This window comes from Varanus komodoensis, unplaced genomic scaffold, assembly GCF_004798865.1.
Source record: "Varanus komodoensis strain SLA01 unplaced genomic scaffold, ASM479886v1 scaffold81, whole genome shotgun sequence".
Taxonomy (NCBI): Eukaryota; Metazoa; Chordata; class Lepidosauria; order Squamata; family Varanidae; genus Varanus; species Varanus komodoensis.
This window is the reverse complement of record NW_025336495.1, coordinates 43,850-60,715: the sequence shown is the minus strand read 5'-3', so window position 1 is coordinate 60,715 and position 16,866 is coordinate 43,850. Positions and strand designations below refer to the sequence as shown.

The window sequence follows — 16,866 nt, the reverse complement described above, 5'->3', positions numbered from 1 at the left end:
GAACAGATCTGAAGGGATCTCCATGATCCTCAGAACTTTCCAAAATCTAGCAGGGAGGGCCACTGCTTAGTGGAGGTTGAAGGGCAGCCATGTGCTGGAGTTCTCCAGCGCCACCAGTGGGAAAGAGCTCAGAGGGTGCGGGGCCAGGCCAAGTCTGCCGCCTTCCGCCAGGCACCCTGGAGAGTCACTGGCCAGTAGCCCAAACCTGGGAGGCCTGACACCACTGGAGCCAGTCCCAGGTCCAGGGCACCCAGGCTGGCAGCTTCATCTCCTCTGTCCACATAGGCTCTGGCATGGATCCCGTGAGTCCTGACCAGGCTCCTTGCCGTGGGGGGCCTGCTTCGAGGTCATCCGGGGCTAGTCCTTCAGTCACGACAGCCGTGCAGCCGGTGGCTCAGCCCAAGGGCCACGTTTCCTTTGAAAGAAGTGGGGCGGGTTTTCCCAGCGGTGGGCGGGGCCAAAGAGCCGTCACGAGGCTATGTAGCAAGGGGACGGCATATAAAAACTTTAAATAAATAAATAAAATAAAGACAGACAGGGCGCTGCCGAAATCCCAGCCTACCGTCGCTTAAACCTCCTCCAGACCGAGGCTCTGATTTAGGAGAAGGGTGTGCAGAGCAATTGCGCAAAGCTGGGACCGGCGCTGGGACCCGGGAGGGCGAGGTCAAGCCTGGATTTCTGAGGCACCGTCTCTCAGGGCTGCGCGGCGCACCACCTGCTCCGCATGCAGAAGGCGCAAGCGAAGACGCCTCCGGCGCCCCCCCCCCCCCGCGACTTGCGCATCCCCGGCGGAACGGGGCCCTTCCCGGGAAAGCGGAGGCAGAAAGGCCCGAGAGTGGCTCTCTGCCGCCTCCTCGTGGCCACCTCGGCGCTCCGTGCGCTGGAGGGCTGCCGTTGAGCGCTCCGTCCGAGGAACGCTCCAGGGCAGCCTCCCCTCCCTCCAGATGAGCGGGACTACAATTCCCAACACTCTTAACTACGGATACTGCTCTCTGGGGCTCCCTGGTGTGTAAATCAGAGCGGCCGGAGAATGGCCTCTCCCTGGCCCCCGCCCGAGAGCGCCTCTCCCCGCGGCGGTTCAGTTTCGCTTCTGTCACGGCAGGTCGCAGAAATGAAAGTGAAAGCGGGCGAGCCTGGCGGAGCCATGGAGGAGCCGAGGTGCCTTTGCGAGAACTGGTAGGTGCTGCCTGCCTGCTGTGGGTCAGCGGAGGGGTGGGCGGCGGTGGGGAGAGATGTTCCCTCCAAACGGAACAGCAGGGTCGCCCCAGCACAGCGCGAGCGGGGCGGGTGGGGCTTCAAGCCGCCGCGCTTTCCTCGCTTTGCCTTAGGGGCCTCCTGCAAAGTGCAACTTACTTACTTACAATATTTCTACCCCGAGCTTCTCAAGCGTACCAGGGCGGCTTTTAACTTCGGGCTTCGCCTTCTTCAGCCCTGTGCCCTCCATCTGTGTTGGGCCGAGCGTGCTCCAGCCAGCCCGGGCGGCCCTCGTGGGGTTTAGGAAAGCCTGGCATTGCCGCTTGGGCCTTCAAGAACGCCTGCAAAACCTTCGCCCACGAGCCTTGTGGCGGCCTGTTTGCAGCATCCCTTGACATTCCGCCGATGCCTTAGCCGAACCCCGCTCGCACGCACGCACTTGCTTCGGATATCATTCTCCAGAGTGCGTGGGCTGCCTGAGCCGGCCTGCAGACCTACCGTCTCCATGGGACCTCACCAGCAGAACCAGCGGGAGTCGCCCGACCCTGTATCAGAAGCGAAAATGGCGCCGAACCCACATTTACGTTAGATCAACCGAGATGATAGAAGTGGAGCTGCCTGCCCCGCTTTCCAAAGCAGGCGCCCTCGGAACCGGGGCGAGCGGGGGAGGGTACCCACAATCAGGCACAGGCCCTTCTGCAAGAGGAGGCCACCTCCCCGCCCCCCATCAAAGGGAGGCTTTGGAGTTTCTCTCTGTGGTTTCTCCGTCCATGGCCATGTTTGCCCTTTTTTTTTTTTTTGCCTGTCCAGCAAGCGGGAGGTCGCTGCAGCCAACTTCTCGCTCCATGAAGCTCATTGCAGGCGCTTCCTCACCATCTGCCTCCAGTGCGAGGAACTGGTTGCCCTGAAGGACATGGAGAAGCACGTTGAAGAGGCACACCGGCAGGTACGACTCAGCCCCTTCCCCCCATCTGTCGCTAACGGACCTACTGGGCAGAGGTGCTCAGCTGCAGCTGGGCCCCAGGCTCCCATGAGGCCCATGTTCTCTTCTGCAGAGGGAAGAGATGGCCCAGGATGGCTTGTGTCCTTAGAATAGCCTCTTATGGGGGGAGGGGGCGGGGGGGGGGGGGGGTTGAAGTCCACATTTCCTTTACGGGAGGAGGCAGGGGGGCTACAGTCCACAGTGGGTGAGAGCACCCCATCTCTTTCCCACTACCCAGCACATACCCCATTCATACACCTCCCGTTCGCATACCTAGGGTAGCATGGGTGGGAGGGAACTTCTGCGACATTGTGGAATCTGACCCTTCCCCTACAGTGCAGGTGAGGTCTGTCAAAACGCTGCCTTGGGGCAGGAGCTCCCCACTAAGGGGAAAGGCTGGCTGTTGCCCTGGACCCAGCAGTCCCCTCTCCATGCCCTCACCTGGCGGAGGGACATCTGCTGAGACGTCAGCAGAGCAGGTGCCACTGACCCAGCCTGGCAAGGTCCTGCTGCCCCAAAGCCCCGAGAGGAACCGCTCCTCCAGAACAGAGCTGCCCTGTTCGTACAGGCTGTGCCTCAGCACTCCACATGCCTGCTTCCCCAGTGGACGTGGCGTGTGCCCTGGAGTTTGGCACAAGAGAGAAAGCTCCCTGATTGAGCAGGCAGAACCAGAGACAGCCCATGAAGTGGCCCAGAAGCGCCAGGAGCAGGTCAGTGCGCTGGCCTGGGGCCTTCCAGCAAAGAAGCTAACGGGATCCTCTCCGCTTGCAGGTCAGGTGCCAGCTCTGCCATCAGCTGTTGCAGCAGTACCTGCTGGAGAGCCATGAGGTAGGAGGGCCCTGGCAGGAGGGTAGCGCTCCCATCGGCAACTGGCTGCTGCTCTCCCTCCTTCCAGGCAAACGGACTCTGAGCTCCCCCAGGCTGTCACGCATAAGCACAGGCCATCCCTTTGGCTCTGGTGTGCCAGCATGGCTTTCTTCCCTGGGGTATTCATCTGCCCTTGAGGCACTTGTGAGGCCTCTGCACTGAGGCAGCCCTGCCCCAGCATCTGTGCCCAGAACAGTCATGGGAGAGAGTGCACACCTCAGCCTTGCCATGTGCAAAGGGGCAGCAGGCCTCCGCACAGGCTGGCGCTTGCAGGTGCAGGGCCCACTCCCAGCCTCCCTCCTGTTCCCAGGAACTCTGCCCCACCTGAGAGAGGCTGGACGAGCTTCCTTCTCTAGTGCTGCTGCCCGGGGGGGCAACCCTCCCCCCTGCCTCAGTGTGAGGGTAACTGCTGCTCACTTCTCCTGCCCCTGCAGGCTGAGGATTGCCCAGCTCGGGTCTCCAGGTGCCACTTCTGTGAGCTGGAGCTGCCCCACAACAAGCTGCCAGGCCACCTGGATGCGTGTGGCAGCCGCACCACCTTGTGCAAGGACTGTGGCAAGTATGTCATGAACAGAGTCCTCGAGTGCCACAAAGTCAAGTGCCTGGCCAGTGACCTGCTAAGAAGGGACCCTGGTGAGTTGGCATCTGACCTGCTGCTGCTGTCTCCCCACACCCTCCCGGCCAGAGACCAGGTCTTGTCCCTCAGGCACCCTCTCAGAGGCAGTACCTGAAGGAGCAGCGACTGTGGGGTCCTTGGTCTGGCTGAGCTCCCCTAGAGCCTGCCACAGAAACACAGAGACAAGTGGCGCATGGGTAGGGGGTATTTTTGGCAGCACATCTGGCTGCCCAGAGACTCGTGGAGAGAGGGGGTTCCCCCCACTGCACTATCTGTTCCCTTCAGGAGAGCTTGCTAGACAGGGGTCATACTTGTTCAGGGCGATGTGGCTGCTGGGTTTCCAGACCTCGACAGAGACGTCAGTCCTCTGCAACAGAGGCATGGCAGCTGCCACTGACCCTCTTGGCTGTGGGGAGGCCTGCTGCTGTCCTTGCCAGAGCAGCAGAACATTTCTCTTAGTCCCTGACCTACAGGATGCCAGTAACTCTTCCCTCCCTCCTCAGCGGCACAGAACAATTTGTGCCAACAGTGCGGTCAGTGGTTTCCAGATGAGCAGTATCTACACCATCTGGTAAGCCCGTGAGCCCCCTGCCTTTGCCAACCCTTTTTTTTGGTGGGGGGGGAGGTAGGGCTGACCTTGAACAGAAACTTGGATGGCCACCTGCAGGAGGCGGCGGAGGTGCCCAAGGAAAGGCCTCTGCCCAGTCAGCTGGCTGTACTGGAGTGTTGCTGGCGGGGACCTCTGTGCGAAGTAGGCGTCCTGACCCTGGACTTCTGGTTGTGCATCCGTGAGCGGAGAAACCATGTGCTTCCTCATCACTCTGAGTTAGCCTAGTGGCTCACCACAGACTTCCAGGAATCTTTCTTGTTTCAGGTTCTGTTTCCTGGTCAGTTCTCACATCCTGCAGGAAAGTTCAGGTTCTGACAAGCTCACTATGTCCCCTTGCCTTGACATCCCTTCTCCTCTGCAGAACACGTGCACCCCACTTCCTCAGCTCCTGGAGACGCTCAGCACCAGCTACCCCACAAAGCACAGTCCCCCTCCCCTGAAGACTCTGCCTCCCCCCACTTTGGACACAGCAGCCGAGAAGGATGTGCAGCCCAGGAGAAAGAACCATGAGCCCCCACACCTCGTCAGGCACTCCCTGAAGACCCCCAAGAGCAAGAAGGGGGCCACCCACCTGGCCTTCACCTCCACCCTGACCTCAGCAGAGCCACAGTGCCTGGATTCCACTGATTATGACCAGTTGGCGAGCTGCTCCCACTGCAACATCCTCCTCCCAAGGCCCACCTTGCAAAAGCACCAGGTGAGTCAGGACAGTTCCAAAAGCTGCCTCCAGCAGGGGCAGTTTCTCAGTATGGGGGCACATTCTCTGGTGGAGTCCACACAAGCCTTCCTGTGCTGAAATAATTGCCCTGTCCATTTCCTGACGTGTTTGCTCAGCACAACTGACCAAAAAGTTCCCAGCTGGGGGATGGGAGCGGTTTCCTTCAGAGCCCATCAAGCGGGTGGCACCTTGCGGTGGGGAAGGAAGGTTCATTTTCTTTAGATTAAATGAAACTGTTTATGCTCAACTGTCTTTTAAACATGAAAAGTGTACAAAACCTGAAAGAAAAACAGCGGCACTGTTTTTGAGTGAGCCCAGGATCCCCTTTCCCCAACGCAGTGCTTCCCAATGGCCGCGCTGACTGCAGGCAGTGGACACTGCTGTCGAAGGGATCCGGGTGGCTCCGCTTTGGGGTGGGCATTCCTCAGGTGACCGTGCGTGGCAGCTGTGGACACATCCTGGTGCATTTCTGCATTAATCCTGTTTCAGAAAAAGTGCCAGCGGGCGGCATCCCTGCAGAGCCTTCGGCGGAGTCCTCGTTTTCTGGGAAAAGGAGGTACCATTGCTGCTGCTCCTGATGGGCTGTGCCAGAGCTGAGCCCAGCCGCGTGCAAGGGCCATGCTGTGGCAAGCACAGAGCCCTCCCACTGTCAGTTCTTCAGCCCTCCTGGCATCCCTGATCACTGGCTATGATAGTTTGTTGTGGCGAATGGGAGTTGGAACCCAATAGTTGCAAAAGGGTCACAGTCCTGACCAAGAGAGGGTCCTTCTCTTGTGATCTAAGGAGGATGCACTTCCTCGTTTCTTAGCTGCTAGAGAAGTTGGGTGGGGTAGCCCTATCTTGTCACCCCTGCATTGCCCCCGCTACCATCACAACTTGAATGAAGCTAGTTAATTTCCTGACCCAACCCCCCTTTTCATGCCACTTTTCCACCCAATAAGGCCACATCCAGCAGCAAGAGAAAATTCAGTCTAAGAAACAATACTAGCCACAGGTGGGAAAACGTGGCCACACAAACTTCTCTGCATCGAGGAATGAGAAAGCCACCCCAAGACAATATTTGTGCTGTAAGGTAGTGGTTGCATGACAGATGCTCCCGCCCCCAAGGCACATAAGGGGGGTGTGCCCCCCCCCACACACACCAGGGTTTCTTCAGTTCTCCAGTAGCAGCCACACCCACCTCCCCAGTGCCACCTGCCTCCACTCTGGTGCGGCAGAGGCAGCCACAGGTGGGAGGTGGGCCTCCATTCAGGAGGGCTGGGAAGAGGCGGTGTCTTTTTCCCCAGCAGCCTGTTGTGCCCCTTCCTATCTGATGGGGAGGCTCTGCTGGTAAGGATGGAGCTGGTGCTTCATAAAGCTCCCCATGCAAAATCCCCTTTCAGCTGCTCTGCTTGCGCTCGGCGTGCTTGGAAGCAGCCTTGGAAGCAGACACACGAGGGGACACTGTGGCAATCGGCCTGTTCCAGGGCAGCACTTGGTCCCACTGATCCCAGGCAGTGGCCCTGAACCCACCCAAAGGGTGGCACTGGCACCTGCTCAAGGTGCACTCCGGGAGGGCAGAGTGTGTGGGGCTTCCCTTCCACAGAGCTGCATGCCCTATGGCCGTTGTTCTAAATGGGGAAGGAAGGGCTGACCTGCTCCAGAACCAACCCCTTTCCTTGTCTCATCTTGCAGGAGAGTCGCCGCAAACAGCCCCCGGAGAAGCCAGCTGGCAGTAACACCTCCCTGTGGCCGAGAGCTTCCTCTCCTGTCCTGTCCTGGCCTTGCATGGGCCTCGCTCTGCCTCACTAAGAATAAAGGAGCTACAATTTGTGCCCAAGACTGAGCACAGGCAGCCATTCTGGAATGCGTGACCTCTGGGATGGGAAGGAATCGCAGAGACGTGCCCTGCCCCTCAGCCCCTCGTGCGGGTGTGCAGTGCCTGGCAAGTGGGGTGCTGCAGGCCACAGAGCCAAGCAGGGCTGCTCTGCATTCCCCCTCAACCGCCCTCGAGAAAGGAAAACACAGAGAGAGGGGTGGGGAGCCTTTTCACATCTTAAGAGGCAAGGGGGGTGATTGGAAGGACAGTGTGGCTGAACAGAGCCCACACGACTGTGAGGGAAGAGCCGACAGGAAGAGCCCTTTTAAATCCTTGTGGGACACACAGTGGGAGGACCTCGGCTTTGAGGGTTTCCTTGTGTGCAGGCAGCCCCCACAGCAACTCCCTGAATCCAGCACAGTGAGGCAGAAGCCTTCCCCTCCCGTTAATCTCACTGCCCTTGCCTATTTGTAGCTCACACCAATTCTCCTGTGCAAAGTGCGAGTACACACATTGACACCCCTCACCAGTTTAGCTTTGCTGTACTTTCCCTCCCAAACGGCACTGCGCCCAAACTAATATATGCTGATGTAAAAGGTGGCTTGGGCAACCCCAATCTGCCTGTTCAGGTTGGCTGTGAATGTGTGAAAGGTGGTGCGACGAGACACGGCTTTGCAAAGCCTGAGGGAACCCACTTGTGTCCGATTTAGGGTTTTCCCATCCAGTTTCCCCGAAGCAAACGGTCCCTCAAAATGGGGGCCCAGCTGCTGCCTCGGTGCGGAGCGTATCCAATACAAGCACCAGAGAGAAGTTTGCATCAAGCCATGCATCTCATGATCAGCTACTTTGCCCTCGTTCGCTTACAACTTCATTGTCCTTTAGAAAGTTTAGAGCAGAGCACCTGCTACGGACACCAGAGGATTCAGGGCAGCCTGGCCCTTTTGGGGGGGGGGGGGGTTTAGGGCAGGGGTCCTGCACAAGGTCAGTAGTTGTTGATGGAAATAGACTCCCTCATCTGCATACACAGCACTTGGTCAATGTAGAGGGTGTTGGCCTTGACCTCAATCTCTTCCTCCAAGGAAAGCTGCCGGCGGTTCAGACCCTTCAGCTCTGCTTGGGCCTGAGCCAGGGTCTCTTTCAGCCTACGGGAGGAGCAGAGAAAGGGGTAACTGCAAGGTCCGGATCGCGACCACTTCCTTCTCAGGATTGCTGCTGGGAACAGGGCGAGCCCTTTTCCAGTCCCAAGTACGCCAACTCTTCCCAAGTATCTGTGTGTACGCACAGTCCAGTGGAATAGCTGCTGGGAGCTAACAGGGCAGTCTAAATTGTGCACCACAAAAGCCCTCAAAAGAGTAATAAAAATAAAACCTAGTTGGGATGAACATGGCTTTTTGCATCATAGTTTGTCAGAAAGACAGCCAGTCCCTTCCTACCCAGCTTGCTCTGCCCTGCTTCCTGGGATTCTTGAATGTCCTCCCTTGTCTCTTCATGTTTCTCTTCACAGCAATCCATAAGAACTAGACACGTGCTCTCCGAGAGGCATGGGAGGTTTTGTTCATTCTCTGGGAGAAGGTGGGACATCTGGCCAGCTGCAAAAGTCTGACCCATTTGGAGGGCACGATGCCTCTGCGTACCCCAGCTGGGCTGGATCCATCCTGGTCTCTTCCCCTGATAACCCCCGATGGAACAGCCCCTTCAAGTTCCAGCACAGCTGGGGGAACCTAACTCCATACTGAGACTGCAGATTTAGTGTGCTGTGGAAAGCCACTTTCCTTTTTAACAGACTATGGAGCCCAAACCCAGAGGGTTTCAGGGCATCATGCAGCAAAGCCTCCAAGACCACCAGAAACGGCTTCACTATAGCCTGCACTCCCTTGAGGATGGTGGTTAGTCCCTGGGAGAACCCTGCTGGGGAGCCAGGCCTTGTGGCTCTCTCGGGGCTGAACTTGCCTCTGGATATTGTGGCTGATCTCCTGCACTTCATGCATGAGCCGGCACTGCACCTTGTCCCGGCAGAGCTCCACGTTTGGGCGGTGCGTCCGAGTCTCCAGGCGTGTCTGGGCCACCTTGGCTGGCCCCTCCTTGTCCAAGATGGCTTTCCACAGACTTTCCACGTTCTTCTCTTGGGAACTGATCTCCTCCATCACCTGCAGCCCAAGGCAGCTGGTCAGTGGGTAAAGTGCCCTGGGCAGCCCCTGTGTGACGAGCCAGGCAAGGATGGCTGAGCAGGAAGCCCGCCCCACCCCACCCCCAGTCCTGCCTGTTTTTTCCACCCAGCACCACCTGCACAGGCTACTCCAGGAATGAGGCAGTGCTCCGTTTCTCCCATGACGGGCTCCATGGCTCCTGCAAATGTTGGCCTAAATGGGGAGCCCTGCTGTGTGTGCAGGATGCTGCTATGGCCGCCCTCCCTGCTGGAAGATGGACCTGCAGCCAGGCAATGAAGGAAGAGCCCTCCCCCCTCTGCTGAGTCTTGCGGGAGGCCAGTCAGAGCAGCCTCTCTGGAGCAGCAGGCCTGGATGCTGCAGGAGGCATCATCAGAGCCCATGAATGTCCCCAACACCAGAAGAGAGGCTTGGGGGCTGCCTCCTGAGCATGGGGGTGCTGGCCTGCCTTTAGGAGCCCAGGGGGCTGGGATGAAGAACTGGTGCTGCCTGGTAGGAGGTTTTCTGCTGACAGACAGAGATGGACCTTTCCTGTCCACCCCCGTTGGGGACTGAACCCGGGGCCTTCAGCAGGCACTGCGGATGCTCTGCCACTGAGCTGCATCTGGTTTTTTTTTTTTTTTTTTTTTTTTTGAGAGAGTAAGATTCCAGTCCTTAAAATGCTGAATAAAGTGATGATCTTAATAGGGACATAGAAAAAAGCTGCCCTGACAAGGTCAGAGCTTTGACCCTTTTATTTCACATCTGCCTGCAGCAGATGCAAGCAACTTGCAGGCCAAAGCGCCCAGAGGGGCACAGCTCCTGTCAACCCTAGCAAGCATATTGGTGAGAGATGATGTGAGCTTTCGGTCAAACAGCCTGGAGAGCCATACACTGATTACTCCGACTGGTGGCTCTGCAGGTTTCCTAGCGGGGTCTTGGCACCCTGGCCTGCTGGGGAATGACCTTAGGGTGGTTCTGCATAAATGCAGCATGGAGCCTCCCTCTCCAAAGGTGGCCGTATGTGAAAACCTGGCAAGACAGCCTCGTTTGGGGTGGACTTTTATGATCAGAACTAACGAACAGCAGATGTTGGCATACACCTAGCTTTCTTCTGAACTAATAATCTGTTCAAGTTGTCAAGTGCTGACATGGAGATGGATTGGAAGCAATTAATGAACAGAACAAAAGAAATCAGCCAGTCCCTGCTTCGCAGCCACCTGTTCACCCACACTTCACCTTGGCCAGATGCATTTCCAGCTTGCTTTTGGCATCCTCGGTCTCCTTCACCCGGGCCCGGAAGGCCGTGTTGACCACGTCATTCTGCTTGCGCATGTCACTGGCAGTCTGGGAGAGGATGGTGTCAATCAGGGCCCGGAGGGCCAAGGAATTGTTCCTCTGCTTGTCAGCTTTCTCAACGTTCATGTTGGAGAAATCCACCCACTCCTTGGGGCTCACTGAGCTGTCGGAGAGGTGAGGAAAAGGCAAGTCACTCACAGCAACAGAATATGAGTAAAAGGAGGGCTAGATTTCTCAGGGATGCTGAACCAAAAAGAAGTGAAAGTTCCAAAATACAGAGGTGGCAAAGCCGCAATCAGATCAAGAAGCAGTGGCAAACGATTCCACGCACTCTTTTAAGTGACTTTGCCTCTGAAGGCTCTGCCAGTTGCTTGAGCCCCAGTCTCCTTGCCCTAAATTCCATCCCAAGCAGTGCAGCACTTCTGGGTTTCAGAATAGCAAAAGCAAGCACCTCCTTCAAACAAGCCCCACAAACAACATTGGTTAGGAAGTTGCCTTCAGAAGAGCCAGACGCCACTCGGTCCTTTGAGCCCTGTATTGATGATGCCAGCTGGGAGCAGTGGCCCTCTAGGGAGTCAGGGGTCTTTCCCAGCCCCTCCGACCTGCCCATGGTGCTGCAGAATGAACATGGAAGCTGCTGCACACGAGGTGCAGCTCTCACCTCCCACCCTTACTTTCCCCTTAATTAAAACTGTCTTGACCTGGATGCTCCACTGTGTTGGCCTGTTTGGCCATCAGTTGAGATCACACTGATTTCCAGGAGGGACCTTTCAGAATGGTGCCAGACTCCCCTCATTCTGGGTGCAGCAGCCCCCCTTCCCATTCTTCTCTTAGTCAGCCATCATTGCTTTTTGTCAAATGAACAGCTAGTGTTACCCCAGAAAAAAGCACAGTCCAAGGTTAAAGAGGACAAGGAGTGCAAGAGATGGTAGCATGGGGGGCAGCGGGGAAGGAGGAAAGCACCACTCGGAGTGAAAACCCACCCTGGAGCAGATGGAACTTGATGGGGATCTCAGCCCAACGAAGATGAGGTGATCGGTCCCTGAGTCCATGTCCATCAGGACTGGACATGGACAATCAGGCCATCGATGTGCATGCAGACTGACCTCTGCCCCAAGGAGCTTACAACTGGAGGGAGGGAGGGAAGATGGAGCATGTAGATGGCAGCAACAGAGTCACTTCAGCCACAGACAAGGACTTGGGTTGTGCTGAAGGTATCTTGGAGGGGGATTCTGATAAGGGATTTGTGGGAAGGCGGTGGGGGTGCCACATGCAGGTGGGCAGAGACCTGCTTTCCCCTGTGCAGGAGGGCAAAGCTCAGGGAACCAACATTCAAGGTGGATGCCAGGAAGTACTTCCTGAAAGTTAGGACGCCTGGGGTATGGAATGGGCTTTCACGGAAGGCGACTGAAGCCCCATTGGTGAGGGAGTTCAAGGACAGGCTGGACATGCACTTGGTAGGCATGTCATGAGTGGAGATGGCTGGAGCCAGGGGTCAGACTAGATGGCCTCGGAGGCACCTTCTGACTCGCTCTGTTTCTATGTTACATCATACAAGTGTTTTGGGAGGTGATCCTAGCAGGCCAGGAAGAAAGGTGGCTGCACTGTCTGAGGGGGACCAAAGGACTTCCTCTTTCTGGTCAGTTCCCTTCCTGTGCTGAACTTGATGGAAATGAACAGAAGCCCAGTGAAAGCAGAGCCCTGGCAGAGAGGGCGCAACTGCAGGTTCTCCCCGGGTGGCTGCCCGAGTGCACCACTGCACGGCTATGACTCACTTTTCCTCAACCTTCACAACGTTCTGGGCATAGGCAACGTCAGGAGTGTTGTTGGTCAGGCTGGAACAGTAGTTGTCGATGCTTAAGGCTGTCAACTTGTCCTTCAGGTCCTTTTCAAGATTGTATTTGGACGAGCGGTTAAGCCTGGAAGAGGAAAGGAAACCAAGTGAATCCTACCTGGGCATAAAGTATTAGAAACATCCTGGGGCCAAAAAGGTGCTGCGACCAAGTAGGATGGGAAGGTGTACGTACAGTACTGTGTGCACACACTACTGTCCCAACTGCACAGAGCAGAGAACAGCTTTGCAAAATGGCTTCTCTGCCTCACCAAGCTCAGTGAGCCATCTTGGGCAAGCGCAATCCAACAATCCAAAAGCCTATGAAGGCACAATCCTAGACTTGTTAATCTGCAAGTATAGATTTGTGCTCTTAGAAACGCATCTCAGAACAGATGATGGGCTGGGCATTGCACAAAAGCAATTTCCCTGCAGGTCACAGGAACAGACAGAAGGGTCATTAAGAGGTAGGACATCAGTCTCAGGTACATGTCTATCTAGAGCACCATGCTAGCAGTGGGAGGGAGAGAGCAAAATGTCCCTGGTCCAGCTAGCTCAGAACTGTCAACTCTGTTTGAAAGCTGTTGTCCCAGGGTCCAGACCAGACACCTCCACCCATAAAACCAATGATTCTTTCTAGGGGGAAAAGCCAAAGAACCCAGGACCTTTGATGATCAAAGCGAGCACTTTTCTGCTGTGCTGCAGAACTATCCCCCCCCCCCCCCGCCGCTGCCCCACCACCACCACCACTTTAGGCCCTTGGATCAGCACGGCAGGCTCCCGTGTTAATATCACTTGGCTCCAAGCTATGAAAAGAGTATGCGTCACCAACTGAACTGTTAGTTGCGTTTGTGCAAACACACACTTTCAGCCCTGTCCTGCCGTCCAGATCCTCTCCAGAGCCCCTCAAGTTCTTCTCCCCACTGCCCTGCTTTGGCTGTCCCATACCTGATTTGCTCATTGGCCTGCTCCAGCGTGCGCCCAAGCAGAGCGATGACTCCCTGGAGAACCTCAACCTCCTTGATCAGCTCCCGCTCCACTTCATCATGGACCAGGTCAATCCCAACCCGCCTCTCCCTGAAATGAAGGAAGGAGAATCCTGGCTTTCTTTTTCCGACACAAGGATTGTGCAAATATAGATATGCATGTTGACAGGGGTGCAGATATGTTCATAGCAACAAGTCCAATAACTGGCTACTTGTGAGGCCTCCTTGTGACAGATGCATGTTTTCTTAGGGATTCTTTGCTTGTGTTCTGAGAGAGGGGTGGACAGAATTTTGCTGCCTACAAGGAGTGTGTGAAAGCAAGTACAAGACCATTTCCACACAAGCATCATTTTGCTTGGTCAGAAGCTGAGTTTAAACAGCAGTTCCACACAGCACTTAGTATAATGCTGTGCTGATTTATCAATGTCTAGTCTCACAGTGCTCACCAGGTGTTCCTGCAATATTAATTAAAAGTTTCCTCTGTTCCTCCATTCCCTTTTATTGCCTCAGCATGGATGCAGGAATTGTTCATGAACTGCCCTTTCACTGTGGGGCCTGTCTGAGGAATGGAGCCGTGACACCATCAAAGGGACTTCTAGAGAAGCTGTGGAACTTCCTTTACGTAGAAGACATAGTTTTGAAAATGGCACCCAATGAGATGACCTCAGGGCAGTTCAGCCCAAGGGATAAATTGCCAGTCTTTTTAGAGCACCCTGAAAAGGAGCTGAATGTGAAAGAGCTGCCACCATCCAGTCCAGATTCCCTCACAGAAGGAGAAACAACACCCTCTCACCGGTTCAGGAGGCACTCCTGGGCAATGAAGAGAGGCTCTTTACAGCCCTCCAGGGCTTTCTCTAGCCTGCTCCTGAATGCCAAAAGCGCTTCAGTCTCCTTTGTAATCTGATCGAGCTTGTCATTCAGTTGCTGCTTCCAGAATTTTATCTCCTGGAGTCTCTGTTCTGCAGGAGTAGGAATGACAGATCAGTTCAAATGAGAGAAGCAGCAAAGTCTTGGGGGTGGGAGGAGGGGTTCTCAACACAACTGGGAGAGAACTGGTAAGAAACCAAAAAGGTTAAAGGGCTGGATCTCAGGGGTCCAGACTGTGCCAGGGAAGGAGGCTTTGCCATAGCTGAGCGGGAAGATGTGGAAAGAAAACACCAGGAGTCCTGCCTGGCACTTCCTACCATGGATGCAAGGTGTGAAATCTAACCCTCATCAAAAGACTTACACCCAGCAAGGAGGGAGGGAGGGGGAGAGAGAACCTTCCTCAGCACACACATGCAGTGCATTCTGGGGCTCCGGCCCTCACCTGCAGCTCCGTTCCAACCACAGGAATATCGCCTCTCTGTCTGAATCCCCTGTGAAGCCTCGTGCTTTCCAGCCAGCAGATGCAGCTCTGCTTCTTTTCCATATAGTGAACTCAGTTCAGGGTACTTGGATGTTTTCACTAGTACCCTTTTTAACCCATCTAGGGGGCATCCATGATCAGACAGATTACATAAAGATAGAATGAGATAATGCCTGCTGAAATGCTGCCTGTCTTGGAGAAGGGTTGTACTTCAAATGGCAGAGCTCCTGCTTCACCTGCTTGAAGGTCTCCAGTTCAGTCCCTAGGGGCACCTTGGAAAGATCTGCACCTGAAATCCCAGAAAGCTGCAAAGAAGCAGACTGGAGCTGGGGCAGGAGGCGGGGTGTGACTTGGTATAATGCAGCTTTCTGTGTTCTTATTTAAACGAGCCCCATGTTCTTCCATTTTTGCATAACTACAAGGCCTGGGACTTTATTTTTGAGGCAGTCATAGCTCAACAGTAGAACATTTACACTGCGGGCCAAATAGAGATCCTGGGTTCAGTCTTCTGGATCACTGCCCCAAAAATGTACAAGGTGGGGTATTTCCTATTTTTGCCCCTTTGCTTATAGGACCCATTTTATAGGTGAAATTATGGCAACCAGGATGGTAGTGGAGGCCCAAGAGAAGGCTGGTGACCAAGCCCTCCAGTTGGGCCTCTGTGCACTCGATGGCAGCCTCAGAGGCACCCCCACAACCAGGCAGCCTCATCACCTATTTTCTTGTTGACATCACTCTGGGTCTTCTGGGTGGTCTTCTCGATTTCATCCACCAGCCGCTGGCTCTCATCCACCAGGCGCTCTGAGCGCGACCGCTGAGCCTCTGCCCCACTGTACTGGACCTTGTTTGCAACGTACCATTCAGGGGGCAGGAATTTAGGGGGCGCCTGCAGCAACTTGGCCATCGGGGTCAGGTCCTGCGAAGAAACAGAGAGCTAAAGTCCGTCCGGAGAGCAGAGCCCCCTCCCACCGCCGCGGAAGGCCGCACGGGCACGGCTGCTCGCTCCCCAGCCAACAGCAGCCTCCCTGGTCCGGCCAGGGACCCCTTCGCGGCAGCGACGGCGGAGTCAGCGGGGGAGCGGCGCCTAGGAGCGGTCCCCGCCGAACGGCGGCTCCGCAGCCCCGGGCCGCGTCTCAGGAGGCGGCGGGGCCCCAGTCTGGCGGGGCTCCGGGAGGAGGCCGAGCGAGGAAGAGCCCCTGCCGCTCGCGCTCGCCGCCGCCACCGCCCACCTCCTGCAGCGGCACCAGGGCGCGCGCGACTGCCCAGGAGCCGGCGGGCACACAAACCCGTCGCCTTGGCGACGCCGCGCGCGGAGGAGCTCCAGGGCGCACCCTGATTGGCCACGCTCCCTAGGAGAGCGGGGGATGTGGGGGCTGAAGGACGAATGAAACTCGGGGGTGGGGCCTTCAAGGCCGAGAAAGCCCCGCCCCGCGAGTCTCGCGGCTGGTGGGTCGCTCGGCCCGCAGGGCGTGGCCCGCGCGCACGTGCCTTCTGGCAGTAGGCAGATCTTGGGTGCACGTCAGAGATGGGGGGGCGGTGCGCGAGGAGCCCCCCTGGCGTGGAACGCAGCTAAGCCCCGCCCCGAGGCTGTGCACGGGCGGCGGGAGACGGAGCGGTTCTCGCGGCGCCTCGGGCAGCCTTTCTGCAAGGAAAGCCTGCCGCCCGCAGCGGCTTGCTGGGGCCTCGGAGAGAGCCTCCTACAAGCACGCTGACGAGAGCAGCAGCAGGGAAGAAGCCCCTGGAAACGGGAAGGAAGCCAAGCGGCACTGCAGGAATCGGCATTCTTAGGAGGCGATCCTATGCCTGGTAGACGGAAGAAAACCTTCCAGGGCCGAGCATTCCCCATGGCTGGCTGTGGATGCTGGGGTTTGTATGATTTATCTGGGCAGACGGCCGGTGGCCCCCCCTTAGGCCCCCTTTCTTTTGTAATGAAGATTGGTGACACATAAGCAAACTGCCAGCCCCTAATTATGGTAATTAGCAAGAAGGGAATAAAGTGGTGCAAAAAGGAAATGTAAGGCCAAGTTCACAATGAGCTTTAGACAATTGTTTTAAAAATGTTATTGGCAAAGCAGCTCATTTAATATCCAAAGAGATTATTATTATTATTATTATTAGAACATTTCTTTAGCTCGGCACTGGAGAGGAAAAAGGGTATGTGGGAAATGGAAAAGCATCAAACAATTTCATCCAGGGTTTTCATGAACCAATTAATAAGCAAAAGTATTGTGTAGGGTGTAAAAATTAAAAGGGCTGAAATTTAAGAAATGAACTGCATCTGAAGTATATATTTAAGCCTTTTCATGTGTTTTGATCAAGAAAAAATCATAAATCAAGATTTAGATTAACCTAGATTAATGATGTAGACAGTAATATGGACATTTTATTAGATTTATCTCTCATGTTATGAACTCAGAGCAATTTGCATCATTTTCCTCCTCCAAGTCTTATCCCCTCAACCCTGTAAGGTATT

At 55.7% G+C, this 16,866-nt stretch overlaps 2 protein-coding genes across 2 annotated transcripts; one reads left to right on the top strand and one right to left on the bottom strand.

Moving 5' to 3' along the window:
• The first annotated feature begins 890 nt into the window (after positions 1-890).
• On the top strand, positions 891-6,812 carry XAF1 (XIAP associated factor 1). Its single transcript, XM_044456147.1, has 8 exons — positions 891-1,176; positions 2,005-2,140; positions 2,948-3,004; positions 3,478-3,676; positions 4,163-4,230; positions 4,631-4,966; positions 5,477-5,543; positions 6,662-6,812. The coding sequence occupies exons 1-8, from the start codon at positions 1,031-1,033 to the stop codon at positions 6,703-6,705; spliced, it is 1,053 nt and encodes a 350-aa protein (XP_044312082.1). The 5' UTR covers positions 891-1,030; the 3' UTR covers positions 6,706-6,812.
• Positions 6,813-7,720: 908 nt separating this feature from the next.
• On the bottom strand, positions 7,721-15,297 carry TEKT1 (tektin 1). The gene is made up of 7 exons (XM_044456148.1): positions 15,108-15,297; positions 13,839-14,004; positions 13,008-13,136; positions 12,004-12,147; positions 10,169-10,391; positions 8,736-8,932; positions 7,721-7,927 (listed from the first exon to the last, which is right to left on the bottom strand). Exons 1-7 carry the CDS (start codon positions 15,295-15,297, stop codon positions 7,768-7,770), a joined length of 1,209 nt encoding a protein of 402 aa, XP_044312083.1. The 3' UTR covers positions 7,721-7,767.
• Between the last annotated feature and the right edge of the window lie 1,569 nt (positions 15,298-16,866).